General features: G+C 44.9%; 1 protein-coding gene and 1 long non-coding RNA gene across 4 annotated transcripts in view; both read right to left on the bottom strand.

The window, feature by feature from the left end:
- Nucleotides 1-25,644, bottom strand: part of LOC308597447 — a 353,006-nt gene that overhangs the window by 17,892 nt on the left and 309,470 nt on the right. The gene's annotated exons all lie outside the window — the stretch shown is intronic.
- CTIF (cap binding complex dependent translation initiation factor) overlaps nt 1-25,644 on the bottom strand; it is a 191,718-nt gene that overhangs the window by 6,186 nt on the left and 159,888 nt on the right. For all 3 annotated transcript variants that reach the window (XM_081212911.1, XM_081212910.1, XM_081212909.1), the window contains one exon: nt 5,619-5,774. In XM_081212911.1, the coding sequence (XP_081069037.1) occupies nt 5,619-5,774 (156 nt within the window). The remainder of the gene's footprint in view (nt 1-5,618; nt 5,775-25,644) is intronic.

Raw genomic sequence — 25,644 nt, forward strand, 5'->3', positions numbered from 1 at the left:
CTTCTGCCTTTGAAGGAAGGAAATGGCGGGAGTCGAGTTAATCTCCTTCGTCAGACGAGGAGCGGCCTTTGCTTTTGGAGCTAGAATAACACACTGCAGAAGATTCCTTGGCATCCCATGTGGGAGAACCACCCAACCGGCAGACAGACCACATTTCCTGGCTGTCTGAAGCTGCACTAACTTTGTGAGAAGAGGATGTGTGACTTCATCTGAAGAACGCTGGGAAACACAAAGCATGAGAAAGACACACACACACACACCGGGTGCAAGAGAAGGCATTCTGAAAGCTCCTCGCCCATCAAGTGATAGGGGGCCCAGTCTGTTTCCACGCATCCCCTATGGGCAGTGCTATGCCATCCATGTTTACATTTCTCAGGAGGACGTCTCTGGCAGGTCACCCCAGAGCAAGGACAAGGAAAGGGAAGTGATGAAAGCAACACCATGTGAGTGACAAAGCCTCTTCCAAGGAGACGGCATTTGGCCTCACTCGCCAACTCTTATTGCTTCCCTCCCACATTTTAACTAGACCTGGAAATGGGAAGAGGGAGGGCATTTCCTCTGCCAGCTGGCACGGCATTCCTCTTCCAGGAGCAGCTTGCTGTGGGTTCACCGGTGGAGCTGAAACAGTAGCTGATCTGCAACGCTTACAGCTGATCTGAAACGCCTTCTGGCACTGCAGAAGGGCCAAGCTGCCATGTCTAGAAGAGGGTCAAATCCTGCCGCTGAGCAAACTACAGAGAGGAGTACTGTATAAAGGTGCTGGAGAACCAGCGTGGTGTAGTGGTTAAGAGCGGTGGACTCGTAATCTGGTGAACCGGGTTCGCTTCCCTGCTCCTCCACTTGCAGCTGCTGGGTGACCTTGGGCTAGCCACACTTCTCTGAAGTCTCTCAGCCTCACTCACCTCACAGAGTGTTTGTTGTGGGGGAGGAAGGGAAAATGAGATTGGTAGCCGCTTTGAGACTCCTTAGGGTAGTGATAAAGCGGGATATCAAATCCAAACAATTCTTCTTCTTCTTCTTCTTCTTCTTCTTCTTCTTCTTCTTCTTCTTCTTCTTCTTCCACACCTTAAGGAGGCAGTGATGTACCTCCTGTTTAAGATGTCCTTCCTTACTCCAGAATTTTAGACAACTATCGGCTAGTTGCAAATGTCTGCTTTGGGGGCAAGTGCTCAAGAAGGCGATGGTGCTTCAACACAAATGGGTGCTGATGATCTGGACCTATTTCAGTCTGTTTCCAGGCCCACTTTTGGCCCTGTGACAGCCTTGGGTGCTTTGCTTGAGGGCCTTTGTCAGGAAAGAGACAGGGAGAGCACATGCTTTTCAATATCTAGGTGAAGCTGCTGAGATGTGTCCTCAGGGGATCTGGAACAAGGAGGAACCAATATGCACTGTTTCTCTGTTGCAGGTGAGGCAGGATAGCGGCTGGATGTAGGCCAAGAAACCCCCCCAAAAAACTGAATCCAGGAAAAACAGGTGCTATGGGCTGCAGGTTCTTGGGTCCACGATTTTGAGAAGATTTTCCAGATGTGATTGCGCTCCCCTTGAAACAGCAGGTACACAGCTTGGGGTTGCTCCTTGATCCAGCTTTGTTGCTTGAAGCTCAGGTGATTTCAGTGGCGAGGAGTGCCTAATTCCAGGCACTTTTGCCTTACCCCCCCCCCCAGCTCCAGAATCAGAAAAGGATGTATTTGGGCAGTGTGGGATTCTGTCCTGAATTCCTGGCCACACAATCCACAGTGTTGAAGGCAAGACAGGTGGCAGTCTGCACCACACGCCGTGAAGTCTCCAGTTCAAATCCTACCTTGACCATGAGTTCACTAGGTGGCTTTAGTCAAGCCATTCTCTCTCTTATCCTCAGCTTTTCCACCTGCACTATGGGGATAATAATACTGGGTTCCTAAAAAGGGCTGTTGCAAGGATTCCTGAGATAATATACATGAAGCGCTTTGGAAAATGTAGCATTTTAAGAATGACAACATTCAGTTTTCTAGTATGAAATGGCCGGGGGGGGGGGATATGAATGTAGGGAACATTTCTGGTTTAATCCTCCAATGCCAAACAGAGCAGGAACCACTTTTGAGTTTTTGAAACTGTTTGGAGGGTGGTTTTTTAAAAATTATTATTCAAGTGGTGTATAAATCTTGTGAAATGAAATAAACGAAATAAATAAATAAATAAAATTCCCAGCCTCTGGGGTACTGTGCCCCCTCCCCCCCCCAAGACATCTCACACGTGGTGGGTGCCTAAGTGACAGAGGGCCTTTTCAGTGGTGGCACCTAAATGGGCGGAAACTTCTTCCCAAGGGAGACTTGCCTGGCCCCATCATTTATAGGAAGTTAAGACTGACCGGCTCAGCTCCTTAGGGAGTAATGGTGGTAACAACTAGGCCACGGGGGTGTGGCCTATACATGGATTGGGAAATCTTATTTTCAGAGGGGAAGGGCCATAGCTCAGGGATGCAACCTCTGCTTTGCATGCAGAAAATCCCAGGTTCAGTCCATTGCATCTTCAGCTAGGACTGGCAACGACTCCTGCCTGAAAGCCACTGTCAGTCACTCAAACAATACTGAGCTAGATAGGCAAATGCATTGATTGGTCTAAGGTGGCTTCCTAAGATACACACAGACACACGAGGCAGTTTCAGGGGGCTTTTGGGAAAGCAGGTAATTAATTTCTCCTATGCCCGACACCTCATTCTTGCAGTCCTCTAAACCGCAGTGAGCTTTTACAGTATTGCTGTTTTGGCTGCGATTTCAAAAAAACAACAACAACCAAACAAACTGAAGTCTCTTGGGTAGCTGTGCTCTTTGCGATAAGTCCTGCTAAGGCTACTTTTCCTTTATTTGAAACACTGCATTGTTGCGGTGCTCAATGGCTGGGATTAAGCACACTCCCAAAGCTTTCTAAGAATGGAAGCAAACATGAATGGGAAAAAAAAGTTAAACAAAACACAGATGAGAATGAAATGACTCAGGGAAACACTTCCTGCGGCTAGATCGCAGTTAAACTGTCTGCCTTTAATAATATAAAACTCATGAGAGCTGAGAGAGTTGGTGCAAATATTCCAAAAAGTGCCTTTTTTTTGCTGCCTCCTGCAAACTTTTAAGAAGACTCTGCAGTGAACTGGTGGCAGCGATGGCCTGAGGGTTAACAAAATGCCTGTCCTCATCCCAGCACAGGGATTCCCTGAGCCCCACATCCAGCCCTGCTTCACCGCTCCTCAGCCGCCTTGCCAATTCTAGCCTGTTTACTCTGTCCAGTATAACGTCACAATACTGCAACCTGGGAGTCATCCCAAGTTAAATTATGGAACCCTTTGCCACAGGATGTGGTGAAGGTCAGCTTAGAGGGCTTCAAAAGTGGATTCGAGAACTTCATAGTGCAGAAAGATCTATCAGTGGCTAACTGTTTCACTTGGCTAAGTGAAACCTTCCAAGTTCAGAAGCAGTAAAGGTAAAGGGTAAAGGGACCCCTGACCATTAGGTCCAGTTGTGACCGACTCTGGGGTTGCGGCACTCATCTCGCTTTATTGGCCGAGGGAGCCGGCGTACAGCTTCCGGGTCATGTGGCCAGCATGACTAAGCCACTTCTGGTGAACCAGAGCAGCGCACGGAAATGACGTTTACCTACCCGCTGGAGCGGTACCTATTTATCTACTTGCACTTTGACGTGCTTTCGAACTGCTAGGTACCGAGCAACGGGAGCTCACCCCGTCGCGGGGATTCGAACTGCCGACCTTCTGATCGGCAAGCCCTAGGCTCTGTGGTTTAACCCACAGCGCCACCCATGTCCCATTCAGAAGCAGCAGATCTCCTGAAATGAGCTGCTGGAGAACATCACCACGGAGGACCTTACGGTCTTCAAACAAAAACATCTTGGAGATCCCGGGCCACAGGGAGGTTCGGCTGGCCTCAACCAGAGCCAGGGGTTTTTCAGCTATGGCTCCGATCTGGTGGAGCGCTCTGTCACAAGAGACTAAGGCCCTGCGGGACTTGACATCTTTCCGCAGGGCCTGAAAGACGGAGCTGTTCCACCAGGCCTTTGGCCAAGACACAGCCTGACCCCCTCCTTTGGTAATCCTCACAGAACTCTAGCTCAATGGTTGCCATTAATTTGATTTGAACTGATTTTATAATGAACTGATTTTAGAATGCTGTATTATTTTACTGTTGTTAGCCGCTCTGAGCCTGGCTTCGGCTGGGGAGGGCGGGATATAAATAAAGTATTATTATTATTATTTTATTATTAAGAGAGCCGCTGCACTTAGGTCCTGTTTCCCATTGGCATCTGCAAGAAGCAGGGTGCTAGGCTAGAAGGCTCTCTGGCCTGATCCAGCCCTATCTTAACGTTCCTAAATGTGTGTGTGAATAACGGTAAGAGTGGAATTCAACCTAGCGCTAAGGTGAAAGTTCCATCGGCACAATAATTTCTCCTTGAGTGACAGAATCTTCTTCCCGTCTCCCAGCCTGCCCCGTAAATCTGTCCTATTGCTTCCAAGAATCCTCCGGAGCAAATTTGGGGACCAGGCTGGGATTCAGGCAGGAATCTCTCCCAATCCTACCTAGAGATGCCAGGGAAGGCAGATGTTCTACCACTGAGCTATGGCCCTTCTTCTCCAAGGCGACGAGGAGAAGGGGAGGAAGTCCTTTGTTTGCGAGTGGAAGTCGTTCTATCCGAGTAATTATTGAGTGGAATCCTGCCCTCAGCCCTGTCTCGGGCTCCTTTCCTTGCTGCGACAGGAGACTGGACTGAATGTTGCGAAACGGCTTTTGCACAGTAAGCCTGCAGGGCAAAGAGATGGCTGGCTTTTGTTTGGACCAATTAGATAACTCTTCCCCCTTCCCTGCCGCTGTTCCTTCGTCTCCTGCTCTCCTTCCTATGGGCTCCCAGGTCGCAGCAATGCTGAAGCAACAGCAGAATTACGGTGGTACAGCCTCTCTGCCTAGCACCCCTATTCCCCTTGAGGGTCCTGAAATATTACGTTGGAATACTAAATCCATTTGCCCATAATGGTTTTCATGTGTATCCCTCCATGATAATCATTCCAAGACAACTCTCGAGAAGGGAGAAGTCGGGACTGGGTGTTTTCCTGTTTTCTTTCCTTCCTTCCTTCCTTCCTTCCTTCCTTCCTTCCTTCCTTCCTTCCTTCCTTTCTTTTCTCTCTCTCTCTCTCTCCCCTTCCTTCTTTCTCCTTCCTTCCTTCCTTCCTTCCTTCCTTCCTTCCTTCCTTCCTTCCTTCCTTCTTTCTTTCTTTCTTTCTTTCTTTCTTTCTTTCTTTCTTTCTTTCTTTCTTTCTTTCTCCCTCCCTCCCTCCCTCCCTCCTTCCTTCCTTCCTTCCTTCCTTCCTTCCTTCCTTCCTTCCTTCCTTCCTTCCTTCCTTCTTCCTTCCCTCCCTCCCTCCCTCTCTCCCTCCCTCTCTCCCTCCCTCCCTCCTTCCTTCTGGTTGGAACAAGCCCTTTGTTCTAAAAATAAAACAAAGGAAACTGGCGGAGAAAGGGTTATCAAGCGCTAATAAGGAAAAGGTGAGGGGGTGGGGCGGCCTGGAAGCTGCAAAACTGGGGCCCTGTTGTCAAACATGTCGTGTGGCTTGTCACTGGCTGACCCCGGAGATGCCTTACCTCCCTGAGGCAGGTATAGATGGGGCAGACGAGGACTCGGAAGGGCTCCGCAGTGCTGCTCCTCATGGTGCCAAAGACCTCGCATAGGAAGGTGATGAAGCCCAGCCAGCGCTCCACGTCGCTCTGCTGCAGCTCTTCCCGCACGGTGAAGTCTTTCTGCAAAAAGAAGAAGAAGAAGGGGAGGAAAATGTGAATGTGGAGAGGCAAATCTCTTCCATTACAAGGTCCCAGGAGCAGGTTGCATTATTAATTCTTCTTCTTATTATTATTATTCAATTCACAATTAATAAATTAAATTTGTATATCTGCAGGCCTCAGGGCTGTTACAACATAAAAACACAAAATGAAAAACAACAACTCCTTGGAAGATTAGCAAAGCACACAACGTGTGGGAACCAAAGCAAAATGCAAAGAGTTGAACCAGGCATAGGCAAGCTCGGCCCCTCCAGATGTTTTGGGACTACAATTCCCATCATCCCTGACCACTGGTCCTGTTAGCTAGGGATCATGGGAGTTGTAGTCCCAAAACATCTGAAAGGCCAAGTTTGCCTATGCCTGAGTTGAACTATGGTCTGTGCATCTTGGTGCCACGTCAAAAGGCATGTTATCTAAGCAAGGTTTTCTGGGGGAGCAAATGGGAGAAGCAGCAAGGTATACTACTTGTTTAATGAAGCAAGATCATCTCTGCAAAGAAATCCAGGAACTGAAGCCTATAAACAGGACAGGTCTGTCTTGTATGTACAGGTGAGTAGGCCCAACACTGGATACAACAACTCCATCTCTCTGGAAGCCTCCTGACCTATCCCTAGTCCTCTTCCTTAGAAATCCAACGGTTGCCGCTGAAACCCCCAGCTTCTGGGGTAAACTGCTTATTTACTCTCTTGCTTCCTGTAACCATGGACCACATCAATGGGTTTTGAAAGCTGCGAAGTGTCCTGCAATTTCCAATGCATGATCTGAGCTGCTTAGGATAACCACATGGATTCTGGATTATGATTCAGGCAGCAAAACGAAACAGCTATGCTAAAGCAAAAATAAAGGGGGGGGGCAGAAGAGCCGTGCATTCATTTGTGCGGGTTTTGACCCCGCCCTGTCTCAAGAACCGCCAGTGGAAGAAACAACGCTTTAAGGCAGAAAAACAGAAGGAAAACTACCCTTGAACCCCAGGCAAATCCCAGGGGATGAAAGCCCGTTCCATGAGAGTTGCTCCCGATGCCTTCATATTCTCCCCCATGGAAATACACGATTGCATTTATATATATAAATATATAATAAATATAAATATATATAAATATATAAATATATATAATATATATATAATATATATAATATATATATATATATATATATATATATATATATATATATATGCAATCGTATATATAAAAGTATATATCGTATATATAAAAGATTATATATATAATCTTGCTAAAAAGTTGACCGCACTCTGATCATATATTATTTATTTATTTATTAGTCACCTCATGAAAATACTTCTCTAGGCGACAAGTTGATGCAAATGAAATTATTTTTTTTTTTATAATAATTTTTATTGCGTCTTTTTCCACATTACAGATATAACAATAACAAGAAGTAAACAAAAAAAAAAGAACACGAAAAGGCAAATAAAAAAAGAAAAGAAAAAAGAAGAAACAAGAACAATAAAACCAGACCATTTCATCAACTTATTTCAAATTTCTATCGAACTTCCCCACGTCTCCCCATAATGCATTCTTGACAATAAAGTTATCAGCAAGTTATAACCTTGTTTCGTGTGTTTTTTGTATTTTCAATTACTATTCAAGTTTAAATCTCTTATATTCCAATTGTTTTAAAAATCTTACAATGTTTCTTTTTTACCCATTTAAACTTTGATTCTTCCATAGATAATTCAACTTTCATAAATAGTCTGCTTATATTGCTGGGGCTGACATTCCGAATCATGCGACATCTTAAGATTCATATAATTTATAATACTTTTGCAAATAGTCCTTAAATTTTTTCCAATCCTCCTCCATCGCTTCTTCTCCCAGGTCTCGGATCCTTGCAGTCATCTCGGCTAATTCCATGTAGTTCATCAATTGCGTCTGCCAGTCCTCCAGTGTGGGCAAATCTTGAGTCTTCCAATGCTTAGCAATAAGAATTCTTGCTGCTGTTGTAGCATACATAAAAAAGGTTCTGTCCTTCTTTAACACCTTCTGGCCGACAATGCCCAGAAGGAAGGCCTCTGGTTTCTTAGGGAAGGTGTATTTAAACACCTTTTTTAACTCATTGTAGATCATTTCCCAGTAGGCCTTCAATCTTGGGCAGGTCCACCAAAGGTGTAAGAATGTCCCCTCAGCTTCCTTACACTTCCAACACTTGTTATCGGACAAATGGTATATCTTAGCCAGCTTGACCGGGGTCATGTACCACCTGTATACCATTTTCATAATGTTTTCTTTCAAAGCATTACATGCAGTAAACTTCATACCGGTGGTCCATAACCTCTCCCAGTCTTCTGACATGATGTTATATCCAATGTCCTGAGCCCATTTTATCATAGCTGATTTAACTGTCTCATCCTGAGTGTTCCATTTAAGCAGCAAGTTGTACATTCTCGATAATAACTTGGTCTTTGGTTCTAACAGCTCTGTCTCAAGTTTCGATTTTTCCACCTGGAATCCTATTTTTTTGTCTAGCTTAAAAACCTCATTAATTTGGGCATAATGTAGCCAACCTTGCACCATACTTTGTAATTTTTCGAAGCTCTGCAGCCTCCATTTACCTCCAATATTTTCTATTATTTCCCAATATTTCGGCCAGTAGGCCTCCATGTTGGGTTTTTTCCGAGCTTTGGCCTCAATTGGTGATACCCACCTCGGAGTTTTGCTTTCTAATAAGTCTTTGTATTTTTTCCAGACCATAAATATTGCTTTTCTGACAATATGGTTTTTAAACATTCCATATGTTTTTGCCTTGTCATACCACAAATACGCATGCCAACCTAACGAGTTATTAAAGCCTTCCAGATCCAGGACATCAGTGTTTTCCAACAAAATCCAATCTTTCATCCAGCAGAAGGCTGCAGCTTCGTAATATAACCTTAAGTCCGGCAGGGCAAATCCCCCTCTCTCCTTTGCATCAGTTAGTATTTTAAACTTTATTCGGGGCTTTTTGCCCTGCCAGACAAATTTAGAGATATCCTTCTGCCACTTTCCAAAACATTCCACTCTGTCCACAATCTGCAAGGCCTGGAACAAAAACAACATCTTTGGCAAAACGTTCATTTTTATAGCTGCAATTCGGCCTAACAAGGATAACTTCAGTCTTGACCAAATTTCTAAATCTTTTTTAACTTCTAACCAACATTTCTCGTAATTATCTTTAAATAAATTCAGGTTCTTGGAAGAGAGATTAACCCCCAGGTATTTCACTTTTTTAACCATGTTTAGTTCTGTTTCCTTCTGAAACCCTTCTGTTTCAGTAGCTGTCAAATTTTTCCCTAACACCTTAGTTTTTTGTTTGTTCAGATGCAAATGAAATTAAAGCAATATTACAATTCCACCCCAATAAAACTCGCCCAGCAATAAAATCAGCACGGCGTAAACAACACGTCAGTCACTCAAAGATGATCGTTAGCGGCAGAGCGTCCCTGCGAAAGATAATACTAATCCGTTGCCACCAGTCTAGGAGGCCACGTAGAACATCCCATGATGTTTAACATATATTAAAAGATATTAGAAAATCTGGGAGGTTCCTGAAAAAGGGCACCGAGGATGAATGACTTGAAATTATTCCACACTTGGTGTGCGTCTTTATGAACTGCTAGCTGGGCCATTTTATAGTGTCAAGATGTCTTACTATTTGTTACATGGTGCCCTCCCAGATGTTGCTGGACTCCAGTTCCCATCAGCCCCGGGCAGAAGGGCCAATGGCTAAGGATGATGGGACTTGTAGTCAGCATCTGGAAGGTGCCATTGTAAGCCACTTGGCTCCTTGCTCTTAAAGCTGATTGTGGCATTTGCCTCCTAGGTGGGTCATAAGGAAAGGGTTAAAATGAGTGTGATGTGATTGGCCAAAGAGAAACTGATAGGAGTTAAGAGTGAGAGTCGGTGTTGTGTGAAAGTCAGTTGAGAGTGGGGAGTTGGAGAAGGTAGAGGGAGGATAAGTCTGTGGGTTGGTCGAGTTGTGTTGTGAGGGAGTGAGAGGAATTGGTAGGTAGAGTCAGATAGTTAGCTGGGATAATCAGTTTGAAGTTGTTAGGAACGTATAGGACATGAAAGGAACTAAGATTAAGAAACTGCCAAGAAAAATTAACTGAAACCATAAGCTTGTTCATGCCTATAAAATAAACTTGATTATTTGTTAATGTTAACAACTCTTTGGACTCTGTGTGTACCCGTGAGAAACAGGTTGGTGGCAGCGAAGAAAGCAATCACAGTGGTGGCACAGGGTCAATAGACCGTCAAACGTCCGGGGACCCTGTGTGATCGCCACACTGATATTTATTTATTTTAAAAAAATTAAAGTAATACGGGTGGTGAACCTTCAGAATCTCAGTCTTTGGGTGTTGCCGTTGAATGTGATGCCTCCGTGAGTAACTCCCCATGACTGCAACCTAAAATGGGAAGGATCTCTTTGGATGAGTCACAGCCTGGCTATGTATGAAACCAGGGTTGGGGAGCCACCAGCCAAGAGGACACATCTGGTCTGTCAAGCCTCTGGCCTGTGAGGCTGTTTCAGCCAAGACATACCCACCTTGGGCAGGTAACAGCAGGGCTTGGGTCGATCTATCAATCGATCTATCTATCCAGAAACATCAAATGTGTGTGTATTTTTATCTGTAAGCTGCCTTGAGTCCCTGTCAGGGAAAAAGGTGGGTTATGAATAAATAACTACAGTGGTACCTCTAGTTATGAACTTAATTTGTTCCGGAGGTCCGTTCTTAACCTGAAACTGTTCTTAACTAGAGGCATGCTTTTGCTAATGGGGCCTCTTGCTGCCGCTGCACCGCCGGCACACGATTTCTGTTCTCATCCTGGGGCAAAGTTCTCAACTCGAGGTAACTCTTCCAGGTTAGCGGAGTTTGTAACCTGAAGCTTTTGTAATCTGAGGTGTTTGTAACTCCAGGTACCACTGTATATCTTCTTCATCATCATCATCATCATCATCATCGCCAAAAGGAGTGTTACACTCCTAAGGTGGTTGGCTGGGGCCCTTATTTCAGACAGGTAGAAGTACTACCTGTCTGTGGCTGCATGTTGACGGCGAGTGGAAAATAAAATAAAAGTGGACATGATTCCGCAAACATGTGTACCTTACACACATACAACATGCACCACAGAAACACATCCCTCTATGAAGATCCACCCCATACATAGTAATTAAGCTTAAGAAAATCTCTGTGGGCTGGGGGCTCTGCATCCCTGTTCTGAACCAACAAGTTGGAGAGAGAGAGAAAGCAAAAGTCTATTGAGTTAATTGGGAACCGATTCCTAGCAAGTCTTGGTAGCACGGCACTTCTGATTGTGAACACTTTGGGCACAGGGGGAGGCAGCCCCGACATTTTGATGGGATTCCTCCAACGCCACCCCTTAGCCCATGGGAAACAGTGGGGCAAAGATATACTACAGAGCTGCATAAAACAATTCATTTGCTAGGGCACACAACTGGCACTTGGGCAATATAGGTTTGCTCCAAAATGTGGAAACGTTACAAACTCGGACAACGCACAAGCATATTTTAGGGCTGCGCTCTATCCATGTGTTTTGACTTTTCAGCTGAAAGCAGCAGGGCTTAGAAACGCCGGACATAGGCAGATTGTGTCCTTGATTTGGTATTTCTTTAAACTCTGCTTCAGAAGGCAAGTCCCTATAGAATATATATATATATATATATATAGAGAGAGAGAGAGAGAGAGAGAGAGAGAGGGAAGCCAAACCTTTAAAAAGTGCAAGGCAGGCACGCTTTTCATCTTAACTAACAAATTCCAGGAGATTTTATGTTTTGACTACGGCCAGAGCAATGGGGTTTGTTGCCAGCTCAAAGGCTTCAAATAGAAAATGCACCTCTCCATATTTATCACTGGCAATGGGCTGCCATTAGCTGTAAGTAGTTCATGCTGGGTGCTTTAAAAGCTGCTGTGAAGCTGGCCAGATAACTAGGAATACGTGAACTATAACACACCGGTGATCCTTGCTGGCTTTCCGTTATTTTAAGCTCTCCTCGATGCCAATAAATCCCTTCAAAGAAAATGTTCCTAATAATACAGTTATAAAACTCCCATTTACCTCGATGGCTATAAGAAGGGTCCAGATAGGACTTTGAGAAACTGCATGTTTAGATGCCGGTATGTGTATATATTAGCAACGAGGAGTTCACGTTTTAAAGCAATCCAACCCAGCTCTCACTTCCGGGACTTTTATGTGGATCAGAATGCCATGATCAATCAAACTACGTACTTCTCAAAATCCTGTGATGTTGTTTTGGTTAAAATAAATGGACAGAAAGAGACGGTAGGTAGGAGCCTGGTTTAATTAGCAGTAGCAATGCCTCACGTTTATATAACACTTCGAGAGTGTACAAAGCACCGTATTTTTCGCTCTATAAGATGCACCAGACCACAAGACACACCTAGTTTTTGGAGGAGGAAAACAAGAAAAAAAATATTCTCAGATTCTCCCAGAATCTCAGAAGCCAGAACAGCAAGAGGATCGCTGCGCAGTGAAAGCAGCAATCCCTCTTGCTGTTCTGGCTTCTGTGATAGCTGCACAGCCTGCATTCGCTCCATAAGATGCACACACATTTCCCCTTACTGTTTGGGAGGGAAAAAGTGAGTCTTGTAGAGCAAAAAATATGGTACTTTACATACGTTGTCTCAATAAACCATACAACAACCTTAAAAGGTAGGTTGGTACTATTACCACTGACATCAGAAGACCCCTGCAGGGTCTGAGCAAAGGTCCCACATCCTGTTTCCAAAAAACAGGCAGCCAGAGGTTTTCTGGGCACCCACAAAATACCGATTGTTATGGCGGAGTATAGTGGCTACTCCAGCCTTGTAAATAAGCCCACCAAATTTACTGGCCTGCATAACTGTCCGCTAGCTTGCTGGAAGCCGGCGGGAAAGGGGCAAAGCACTCTACCAACCTCCTCACTTGCCTGAATGGAATACCGTGCTGCCGGGCTAGAGCTTAAACACAAGGCTAGTTTACTTTTCTCCCCGTTGGGGTTGTGCTGGACCCGGGGGTTAACCCAAGCAACGCGGTGCAGGACCGGTCCTGAATCCAAGGATTCCGCGAGGAGTCAGTCCGACAGGGCCAAGGCAGGAAACCAGGCAGGCTAGGTCAGGCCAGGCACAGGATCTCAGGCAGGGTCTAGCAAACAGCAATGCTGCTCCCGCAACCTGGGACAGGGTCCGACAGCCTTTTATATTTGTCGGGGTAATGGCCGGTCCTGATCCCCTGGTGACTCACCTCCCTGTCTCACCCGAAGGCAAGCACTCCTCCTGTGAGTACTCAAGTCTCTCCTTCTCTCAGACCTTAGTCTCTGTAGCTCAGGAGACGTCGTTGGGTTACTAGACCCAGGGCCTGCCTCACCCTCCCCTGACCCAGCTGGTAGTGGAGCAGCTGTTAGCGATGGCCCAGCTGAAGGCAACGAGGTCATCCCCGCATCTGGAGCCAGGGCAGGATCAGGCCCCTGACTCGGCCCAGCTGGTGTTTGTTGCAGGGGAACCTGTGCAGACTGGGACTCTTCAGGATCAGGCCCCAGACTTGTTTCAGATGCCGCCTGAGGCAAAAGATCCAGTGCGGACTGAGACTCCTCTGGTTCCGAGTCTGAGCCCAAGTCCCAGGCCATCACAGGGGTAAGCACCCATTCACTTAAACAGGAGGAAGGAAAGGGTGCGGTTGGGAGAGATGGGGGTGGGTGGGGGGTGAACCTGCTCTCACTGACCCCATCCATTGAAAACCAAGCCTCATGGAATTTAGCCGGCCTCTCTTCCTGCACAGCCCCATGCACGGTCTCTTAGTCGTGCGGAGAGTGTGACAGAATGCTGGAAACCAGATTGTATATATAGACAGGCAGATATAGATGCCATTCAAGAGAAATTTGTGCATGTCATGAATTCATGCGCGCAGAAATCCGTTCATGGTTCTTATTACTGTGGTTGTTTATGCAGCAGATTCTCCAAGGCCCTACCGGCCACGTCACAAATAGCTCAGCCAGGCAACCTCCGCTTCATGGTGCAAAATCCCCCTTGCTGTTAAGTTCCCCCGCCACCCCCATATTTCCACCCCCTTCCTTAGAAGCCCAAGAGAGGCAGCTGGAACTCCCGGGAGGCCTCTCAGACAAGTTTGCGTTGTGGTGTGAAAAGTCAGCCTGCTGCCAGATGTGAACAGAGCCAGGGCTCGGATGCTTCGAAAGGGGGGCAGGAGGAAGTGGTCTCGGGGCAGGCCTACAAGAGGGCTGCGGGGGCTCCTGGATGGAGACCCGACAGTTTAGCAGCCTGTCTCACATGTACGTGGTAATGTGCTCATGACACCGTCCGAACAGGTTTGCAACGAACTGCGACTTCACAGCAATTTGTCAGACAAAGAAATCAGGGAAGCAAACGCTATTCGGTCATACCTCGGAGGTCGAATGGAATCCATTCCGGAAGTCCGATCGACTTCCAAAACGTTTGAAAACCAAAGCGTGGCTTCTAATAGGCTTCAGGAAGCTCCTGCAGCCAATCGGAAGCCCCGTCGGACGTTTGACTTCCAAAAATAGTTTGCAAACTGGAACACTCACTTCCGGGTTTGCGATGTTCAGGAACCAAAACATTTGAGAACTGAGCTGTTTGAAAACTGAGGTATGACTGTATATAGGTGTGTCTGCCTTCTGTCTTTATTTATCGATCGGGATTGATCTATCTATCCATCCATCCATCCATCTCCATACAAATCCGAAACTCGAACTCAGCCCCATTTTGAGACGAGGTGCCCTTCCACAATGCTGGTTTGTAATTTGCCATGTTGTGTTGTGGGAAGGCATTCCAGCAGAAGCGGAAGGTGGCGATGCAGCAGGGGGACGATTCCATGCCAACGGCGGACAAAACCGTTTCTGGATTGCATCACAGCTGACTGGAGGTGTGGGAACCATGCGCTTGAATGCTCTTTTGTATAGTATAAAACTACCCTCATGTGCCGCTCCTAGGAATTTGCACGGGTCTCATGCAGATGAAGCGCCCAGAGCGTAAGATTCACTTGTGTGTGTAGGGACACCGTTTTCCACAGCAGGCACTAAAATGCCTGAGGCAGGTCCTGGGAGTTGGGGAATCCACCTTGGACGAAGCGCGGGCCATGCTAGAAGAGGAGGAGTTTGGATTTGATATCCCGCTTTATCACTATCCGAAGGAGTCTCAAAGTGGCTCACAATCTCCTTTCCCTTCCTTACCCCCAACAAACACTCTGTGAGGTGAGTGAGGCTGAGAGACTTCAGAGAAGTGTGACTGGCCCAAGGTCACCCAGCGGCTGCATATGGAGGAGCGGGGAAGTGAAACCCGGTTCACCAGATTACAAGTCTACTGCTCTTAACCACTACACCACGCTGGCTCTCAAGCTACTTGCTCCCAAGATGTTCAGACACTCAGCAACAAAGGAGGAATGGGAAGGGGGGAAAGCCCCAACTTTTACCAAAATACTGTAAATATAAGCACATGGGAACAGCTGGATCATGCCAGTGATTCATCGAGTCCAGCATGCTGTTCTCATAGTGGCCAGACCTGAACACAACAGCCCTCCCCCCCCTGCAGTTCCCAGCAGTTCAGGAGCATTGCTGTCACCAATAATGGAGGAAGAAGATTACCACTGGGTTTTCCGTTCCGTCTTAATTGGAGAGCCCATATAATCTCTCTCTCTCCAAAGGGCCCTGGAGAAAACTTACACGCACATCTGCGAAGGAGCAAGCTGGCTGCCGAACATCTCCAACACCCTCTTTCCAAGCTCCTTCCTCTCTCACGCACAAACACGCTCGCTACGTCTTCATTTCAAGGCAGAGGTGCCAAGGAGTCTGGTGGGTGCCTTCGGGTCAGCAAAAACGGAGAGCAAGTAAGGGAGTGGGGCTCTGCGAGTGCCGGCATTTCCCCTCGCAGCCTTCTCGGCAGCCGCTGGTCTTTCACAGAAGAGACATAACCCGATGAGGAATGCGCACAAGGACGCTCCTGTTGAGTGCGTCCACCACACACCGCTTGCACCCACTTTGTATTTCGCATCTCTTCGTCCCGTTTGCCCTCAGCTCAGCCGAGGAAACTGTCCTATAACGACCCAGACCCTTGATCCATGTTAGTAGCTCAGTGCTGTCTGCACCGGAAGTGAGCTGCTTGTGGCCTCCTGGAAGCTCCAGCCAGCATGACCAATGGTCACAAATGGTGGGAGCTGTGCAGCCCAGGAACATTATGACAAGCCCACCCTTGGTCTACACTGGCTAGGCGTGCCTCTCCAGAGTTTCAGACAGGGGACATTTCCAACCCTACCCAGAGACCGGAAAATAGGACCTTCTGCATGCAAAGAACAAAGAATCATATAGTTGGAAGGAATCCACAAGGGTGCTTAGCCCAACTCCCTGCTCTTCCACTGAGCTATGGTAAAGTTAAAGGACCCCTGGACAGTTAAGCCCAGTTGAATTCGACTATGAGGTACAATGCTCATCTTGCTTTTCAGGCCGAGAGAGCCGGCAATTGTCCATAGACAGCTTTCTGGAACTTCTATTTGGCGACTTCCCTGGCTTTTTTCTGGCCCACGTAGGACCAGTCTGGAAAGTTAGCTTTGGTGAAGACTTGACGTTTTCATCCCTCCAAAAGTTTTTGATTTGAGTTTCCATTTGAATGAGGTTGTATTTTAATGTTTATGTTGTATTTTAATCTTGTTTTTAAGTTGCATTTCAATCAACTTGTTTTTATATCGGGTGTTAGCCACCCTGAGCCCGGTCTTGGCTGGGGAGGGCGGGGTATAATAATAATAATAACAATTATTATTATTATTATTATTATTATTATTATTATTATTCCATGATGGAAGCCAGAGAGCACAGAAATGCTGTTTACCTTCCCACCACAGCAGTACCTATTTATCTACTTGCTAGGTTGGCAGGAGCTGCGACAGATCAACAGGAGCTCATCCTGTTGTGGGGATTCGAACTGCTGACCTTCTGATCGGCAAGCCCAAGAGGCTGGGTGGTTTAAACCACCTTTACCATGGGGGAAATTTATAATTCATCTTAAAAACCATTGCAAAAAGTTAAAATCGCTGTAACACTTGTAGTTTAATGGTGAATTTTTGATATAATGGAGATGTAAAAAAATTGGATTATTATAAAAGACACAGGAGGGAATGGTTAACAATAAGGGAAGCCCAGCCAGATGGGCATGGAATAAATTATTATTATAATTATTATATAATAGGAATCCACAAAGGAGAGGAGGGAAGCCCAGGAAATTCTTTGGAGTTTTGTTTTTATGGTGTATTCTGGATATGTGATCGTGCAACTTTGATTCAAAAAACCAAATAAATAAAGGATAAAAAAGAAAACAAGCTGTCAGTGTTGACACCTTAACAAAAAAATAAATAAAAACCACCTTTACCCTTTGTTACTAGAGGTAGGAATGACTACATGGCCAGAGTGGTAATAGCTAAGCATGTCATGAAATCTGAGGTGCTGTGTTAAATGGCAGACTCTGTTTAGCTGCGGTGACAAAATGCTACTGCAGGTCACATCCTCTGTGAATTCATCTAATGCTGTCTTAAAGCCCCTGGCTCCAGTTATTGGCAGGGCAGCTAGCTGTGCAGAATCAGCTGGCAGCTTCGGGTGGGAATGCTGGCAGCGTGGAAAGGACCCCATTTCCAGTTCCAAGTGTGGAGCCCAGAGAAGCATCAGGTAGTGTGGTGCAGTGGTTAGAGTGAAATATAGGGCTGCTGCCTTTAAAAACACTTGTAGCCAACCCCTCATAGAACTACAATTCCTAGCACTCTTAAACTACAGTTCCCAGAATGGGGGGGGGTGTATGTGTGTTAATGTGCTTTAAAAGTATGGTGTGTACACAGCGTAGGTTCAAATCCCCACTCACTTATGAAGCTTCCCAGGAGAACATGGGCTGTTCACTCCCTCCTGGACTAACCTCCCTCACAAGGTTGTTTTGAGGATGAAATGGGGATGCCGGACGCAGCCCTTTGGTAGGATACTTCCAAGATTAGGGCGCATTGTTCCCAACAATATTTGTACATTGCTGCAATCCAATCGCATCTCTGAATTGCAGTGTTCAAAACTCCCATTGTTCCTGGCGCATTTTGCGACAGGGAATTTCATTGTCGCAAGCAGTTTCTGAGCTCTGGGCGCAGGACTCCGCCTAAGATTTCAGATTAAAACTGCAGAGTGGAAGGAAAAACTGGAGAAGAGACCCCTCTTAAGAATATTAGGGGGTGGGCAGGGGAAGGACTAGACCATGTGAAAAATGAACATAGCATCTTAGCTGCAGTTCATTCATTTTCAGCTTTTGTATTCTTGTGATTAAAAAAGCGAGCCTAGACATTCCGTTGTCGCGCCCATAAACCTAGGTTTAAGATTTAGCTCCTAGCTTTCATGTCTCTGTTTCTAACACAGCTGAACTACCTGCGGTGGCTGTAAAATACATATTGCACCAGCGCATTTGACAGGTGTGGAAGATGCATGCATGCAACAGCATTATGAAGCTCTTGTCTTGTCTGTTCACACACTGACGCTTGCACCGAAGGCCGGAAAGTTTTGCAATCCGAAAAAGCAGGAGAGGATGTAACCAGAAGCGGCCGTGTGTCCCCTGTCACATGCAAGCAAGTAGGCCGTGGACACCATGAGCTGGAGTTTGCCAACAGACCGCATTCTTCCTTTAAGCTTCACACTCGCAGGGCGTCCATTTTATAAGGCCGAGGTGCCGAGGAGTCTATGGGGAGCTGCCAAGTTTGGAAAGAGAGATGCGAGAGAATCTAAAAGGGTAGAGGGGAGGGGGAGGGAGGGAGCGAGGGGGTGGGGATGCAAAGGGAAGGTGCCATTCATGTGCACTTATCGGGGGTCTTCTTCCTCTTTCGATACATTTACGATCGATCGTAAGCGCAAAATGCCAGCAATGTCAGCCAGTGTCGGATTTACGTATAAGCTAAGCAAGCTATAGCTTAGGGCCCCCACAAAATATTATAGGAAAACAACAACAACTGGATGTACGTTTCCAAAATATACAATTAAAAACAAATAAACTAAAGCCTACATACAGCAACAGTGTTTTGTGCTGTGTAGGCTCCTATGATGTAAGTAATGGGCCCCCAATCATTTTAAGTTAGAGCTTAATAATTATATCACTATTAAAATACTTCTCTTAATTGTATCTCAGTTCAACAATTACTTTGATAGAATACGTATTTTTGTTATGTGCAAATGGCTTTAGATACCTATTGGGTCCATAAATTGCCATATAGCATATATTCAACACAAAAAAACAGTGACAATTTGTTGTTGACAAAGGACAGCTGGACATATAAAGGGCCCCATTACCTGCAGTAGCTGAGGGCCTCATCAAACCTAAATCCAGCCCTGGGTGTCACAGACAGAATGAATCTAGGTTGCGGTCACCACAGGGGAATAATAAATAAATAAATAATAATAATAATAATAATAATAATAATAATAATAATAATAATAATAATTATACATTGCCCATCTGGCTGGGTTCCCCCAGCCACTCTGGGCGGCTTCCAACAAAATATTAAAAATATAATAAAACATCAGACATTAAAAACTGCCTTCAGCTGTCTTCTAAAAGTCAGATAGTCCAATAACTTAAATTATTATTATTTCTGAAGGCAGCATCCGGCCTGAAATCTCACCTTGGCCATGAACTCAGCAGACGGCTTAGGCAAACTGCAGAATAAGGTGACTTCGTTTCTCACCTGGCGAGTTCTGAGCTCCCCCCCTTTCAAGGGCACTCGAAGAGCCATGGCTGAGTGCCAGGACACCTGCTTGGCATGCAGAAGGTCCCAGTTCAATCCCCAGCAGCTCCAGGTAGGGCTGGCAGGGGGTTGGACTCTAGAGATGGCCCTCGAGGTCCCGTCCAACAGTTCTAAGATTCTGTGACCCCTGCCTAGAACCCCAGAAAGGCACAGCCAAGCAGTGTAGACACTGGTGACCTAGATGGACCAATAGTCTGACTCGGTAAACAGTGGCTTCCTATGTACTGCAATGTGAATCAGAGAAATGTAGAGTTGGAAGGGACCATGGGGGGTCATCCAGACCAACCCCCTGCAATGAAGGCGTACACATACTCATTCAGATGGAGAAAGTGCATTTGGCTCACACACATACACCGAAACACTGCGTTGCTGAAGGATCTGCTGCATTCAGTGTGAGAAACTCAGGTATATAAGCTGGGCACCAAATGGAACCTCGAATCTAGGTTGCAGTCGCCACAAAGGAATATAATACTAATACTATTATTCATTCATTCATACCCCGCTCATCTGGCTGGGTTTCTCCAGTCACCCTGGAGGTATTATAAAAATATAATAAAACACCAGACATTAAAAACTTCCCTAAACAGGGCTGCCTTCAGATGTCTTCTAAAAGTCAGGTAGTTGTTTATTTCCTTGACATCTGATGGGAGAATGTTCCACAGGGCAGGTGCCACTACCAAGAAGGCCCTCTGCCTGGTTCCCTGTAACTTCGCTTCTTGCAGCGAGGGAACCGCCAGAAGGCCCTCGGCGTTGGACCTCAGTGTCCAGGAGAACGATGGGGGTGGAGACGCTCCTTCAAGTATACTGGACCGAGGCCATGTAAAAATATGCTGATTCCCAGACCATCCGCGGGCCGGATTTAGAAGGCGACTGGGCGGATCCGGCCTCCGGGCCTTAGTTTGCCTACCCATGGGCAAGAGATTTAACTTCCTCCCTGAAATCTTTTAAAGCAGAAGCTTACCAAGCTAGAACTGGCCTCTCTGAACTGGCTCCTTCAGATGGAAAATGAATGACACCTTATTAAGAAATCAGGAGATTATTAAGAAGGCCCAAAAGACTTTGAAGGACTATTTTGAAATAAATTTGAACACTGCAGTGGAAAAAAGAGTAATCTGGGACGCAAGTAAAGCGGTTATGAGGGGGTTTCTGATACAACAGAATACAATAAAGAAAAGAGTGCAGAGTGAGAAAAAAGATAAGATTTTGGAGAAAATAAAGGAATGTGAGAAAAAGTTAAGATCGAAACCAAAGTCACAGGAGATTTTGAGAGAAATCAAACTCTATCAAGCACAATATTCTAAACTGATAAATCAGGAAGTTGAGTGGAAAATTAAGTTAATGAAACAAAGGACATTTGAATCGGCAAACAAATGTGGAAAACTGCTAGCATGGCAGTTGAAAAAGAGACAAAAATTGAACACGGTTACTCATCTTGAGATCGATGGGAGAAACATCCAGAACCCCGTGGAGATTAGAAAGTGTTTCCACAGATATTTTAAACAACTTTACACTCAAGGCCGCAAAAAGAGATTGAGATAGACCAATTTTTAAGAAGTAATGGACTACCAAAACTATCCCAAGAAAACAGGACAATATTGAACTACAAAATAACACAACAAGAAATTGAAGGAGCCATTCAGAATATGCAACTGGGCAAATCTCCAGGGCCAGATGGGCTTACCTCCAAGTATTATAAGACATGGAAAGATTATTTGACTCAACCACTAATGGAGGTTTGCAATGAGATTATGGAGGGGAAGAAATCACCGGAATCGTGGAAAGAAGCTTTCATCACATTGATACCTAAATTGGAAACTGAAAAGACACAACTCAAGAACTACCGTCCCATCTCTCTTTTAAATGTGGATTACAAAATTTTTGCAGACATTTTAGCAAATAGATTAAAAAGAGTGCTAAACGACGTGATTCATAAAGATCAGGCAGGTTTTCTCCCAGGTAGACATTTATCTGATAACACAAGGAACATTATTGACATTTTGGAACTTTTGCAAACGAACATAAATACAAAAGCAGTACTGATTTTCATAGATGCGGAGAAGGCCTTTGACAACATCTCATGGAAGTTTATGAAGAAAAATCTCGAAGGGATGGGAGTGGGACGGGGGTTTGAAAATGGTATAGATGCAATTTATTCAGAACAAAAAGCTAAATTGATAGTTAACAATGTGGTGACAGAAGAGTTTAAGATTGAGAAAGGAACACGACAAGGTTGCCCTATTTCTCCATTGTTATTTATTTCAGTCCTGGAGGTGCTCTTGAACATGATTAGAAGGGACCGGTTGGTTGAAGGAATACAGGTCGGAGCCAAACAGTATAAACTTAAAGCTTTCGCAGATGACTTGGTTTTGACATTACAGGAGCCAGAATCTAGTACAAAAAGGGCGTTAGAACTGATTCAAGAGTTTGGTCGGGTGGCGGGATTCAAATTAAATAAGCAAAAAACTAAGGTTCTGGGAAAAAAATTGACAACCTTAGAGTCAGAAAGGTTTCAGAAAGAGACAGACCTAACCGTGGTTAAAAAGGTAAAATACCTAGGGGTAAATATGACAGCCAAAAATTTGAACTTATTTAAGGATAATTACGAAAAGTGCTGGTCAGAAATCAAAAAAGACCTAGAAAGTTGGTCAAGATTGAAACTTTCCTTGTTGGGCCGAATTGCTGCTATAAAAATGAATGTATTGCCAAAAATGCTGTTTTTGTTTCAGACCCTACAGATTGTGGACAAGGTGGAGTGTTTCAGAAGGTGGCAGAGAGACATTTCTAAATTTGTCTGGCAGGGCAAAAAGCCCAGAATAAAATTTAAAATATTAACTGATGCTAAGGAAAGAGGGGGGTTTGCACTGCCAGACTTAAGGTTGTATTATGAATCAGCAGCTTTCTGCTGGATGAAAGATTGGCTGCTTCTGGAGAACACTGATATTTTGGATTTGGAAGGGTTTAACAACGCCTTTGGATAGCATGCATATTTGTGGTATGACAAGGTAAAAGTTCATAGAGCTTTCAAGAACTATATTGTCAGGAAAGCAGTGTTCAATGTCTGGACAAAATACAAAGATTTATTAGAAAACAAGACCCCAAGGTGGCTGTCACCAATGGAAGCTAAGGCTCAGAAAAGACTCAATATGGAGGCCAAATGGCCGAAATATTGGGAAATATTAGAAAAAGATGGAGACATCGGGAGATTGCAGAGTTTTGAGAAATTAAAGGATAAAGTGCGAGATTGGTTACATTATGCTCAGATTAGGGAGAATTTCAATATGGACAAAAAAATAGGTTTCCAGGTGGAGAAATCGAAACTAGAAACAGAACTGTTAGAACCAAAAACTAAGGTACTTTTGAAAATGTACAACTTGCTGTTAAAATGGAACACTCAGGATGAAACGGTTAAATCAGCAATGACAAAATGGGCACAGGACATTGGTTACAACATTATGTTTGCTGACTGGGAAAGGTTATGGACCACTGGTGTGAGGTTCACGGCATGCAGTGCCTTGAAAGAAAATATTATGAAAATGATATATAGGTGGTACATGACCCCAGTCAAGCTTGCAAAAATATACCATTTGCCAGACAATAAATGTTGGAAATGTAAGGAGGCTGAAGGAACATTCTTTCACCTTTGGTGGACTTGCCCAAGGGTTAAGGCCTTCTGGGAAATGATCTATAATGAGTTAAAAAAGGTATTTAAATATACCTTCCCTAAGAAACCAGAGGCCTTCCTTTTGGGCATTGTCGGCCAAAAGGTGTTAAAGAAGGACCGAACTTTCTTTATGTACGCGACTACAGCAGCAAGAATACTTATTGCAAAGCATTGGAAGACCCAAGACTTGCCCAATCTGGAAGAATGGCAGATGCAACTGATAGACTATATGGAATTGGCAGAAATGACTGGCAGAATCCGGGACCTGGGAGAAGAGACGGAGGAAGAGGACTGGAAAAAGTTTAAGGACTATTTGCAAAAACACTGTAAATTGTATGAATGCTAAGATGATGCAGGATAGAAAATAACTTGGTACCACAAACTAGTTGAAAGAAGTATGAAAATAAGCGATTTATAAAAGTAAGGACGTAACTTTATATAATATTATGTCAAAATTAAATACTTAAATATGTGAAAATTAAAATTAAAATTGGAGACATAATATTTGGAAATTACAAAGTAAGATTGAAAGAAGGTGAAGTATTGCTGACTCAACTTTATAATTGGGAACGCAGATAAGGGAGATGTGAGGAAGTCCCAAAGGAAGGCTATGGAAATATGGCTTTTTTGGAAATTAACTATTCTGTTTTTTATCTGGTATGTGTTAAATTTTTGTTTTTCTTTCTTTTTTGTTTGTTTTATGTTGGTGATGGTGTTTTATATGTTTGGTGTTATATTGTCTAAAACCTTTAATAAATATTTTATATATATTAAAAAAAAGAACTGGCCTCTCTGAGGCACCATTTTGGAAGAGGCTTGGGATAAGATATTTTAGCGAGACGGTTCTGGGTGAGAGTCAGCAATGCTCCTAGGTGCATTCCATTCTCAAAAGCAAAAAGCAAAGCTCAAAGCCACCTGTCACAATTCTCCTTTTCAAAAACTACTGCAGTTTTATTGATACAGGAGACCCACTGTTTGTACTGAAGCAAAATAATTCGTGTGCTTTGCACTTATACCTAGTACTGAGGCCCGTTTAATTGGTTGTAGCTACCGTCACTGTTTGTGCAGAATCAATGATCTGGCGACCTATGCAGGTAAGAAATATGAGAGGTGACACCTGCCACTAAAGCCTAATGTCCACACAGGTAGTAAGTCTTGTGCCTGGGCTTGCAGCACATACACACACTTTCGTGACAGACTGTGCTTCCATGCAAGAAATCCCCTGTACATTAGAAAAGTAGTGCATCAGGGAGACAGGGCTTAGCCTAGGTTTGTCCCTGACACACTAGCTTTCTAATTGCGGGGAGCTGTCTCGCATGGAGGAGGCATTCAGTCACGCTGCACTCCTCCTGCCAGCACCCCGAAGTGGCTCAGCCCAGATGCAGAAAACAAAGGGAGTCGACGGAAAGACCGAAGCCGTAGATATTTGAGGCGGTAGGGTTGTGCGAGCAATTGCAGGCTCTTTTCTAAATTCTTTTGGTCGTGAAATGACAGAGGGGAAGAGAACGCGGCAACTGTTTAGTCTGCAAGGGGGGGGGCTGACCCGGGAGCTGGGAATATGCTGCTGTTTGACTGAGGACTTGAGACCAGCCAGTTACACCTCTTTCCATTCTTACCGCTCCGCTTTGCTTCATCCTACTTTTGCTTATCTGCCTCTCTGATGCAAGCCAAAGCCCTGGCCCTGCCATTAGCCCCCTGGGGGAAAGCATGATCCCAGGGCAGGGTTGAGAACCTCTGCAAGGAATCTCAGCTAAGGCATCCATGACAGATATCCATCCAACCTCTGCTTATAAGCCACCAAGGAAGGAAAGTTCCCCACCTCTCCAGGGAGTCTGTTCCACTGTTCCGTAGCTCTTAACATCAGAAAGTTGGAACCTCTTTTCTTGTAACTGGAATCCATTGGTTTGGGCCCTAGCCTCTGGAGCAGGAGAAAACAAGTCCATGCCCTTTAGATACAGTGGTACCTCAGGTTACATACGCTTCAGGTTACATACACTTCAGGGTACAGGCTCCACTAACCCATAAATAGTGCTTCAGGTTAAGAACTTTGCTTGAGGATGAGAACAGTAATTGTGCTCCTGTGGCACGGCAGCAGCAGGAGGCCCCATTAGCCAAAGTGGTGCTTCAGGTTAAGAACAGTTTCAGGTTAAGAACGGACCTCCGGAACAAATTAAGTACTTAACCCGAGGTACCACTGTATTTTCAGATAGCTATCATATCTCCTCTGTCTCCACTTTAGCAGGCTAAACATACCAAATTCCCTCAACTGTTCCTCATAAGGCTTGGTTTCCAGACCCTTGACCCCCCCCGATTTCTTTTTTAATCATATAATTTCAGAGTTGGAAGGTACACCAGTGGTCATCTAGTCCAC

Source organism: Podarcis bocagei (genome assembly GCF_964188305.1).
Source record: "Podarcis bocagei genome assembly, chromosome: 11".
NCBI lineage: Eukaryota > Metazoa > Chordata > Lepidosauria > Squamata > Lacertidae > Podarcis > Podarcis bocagei.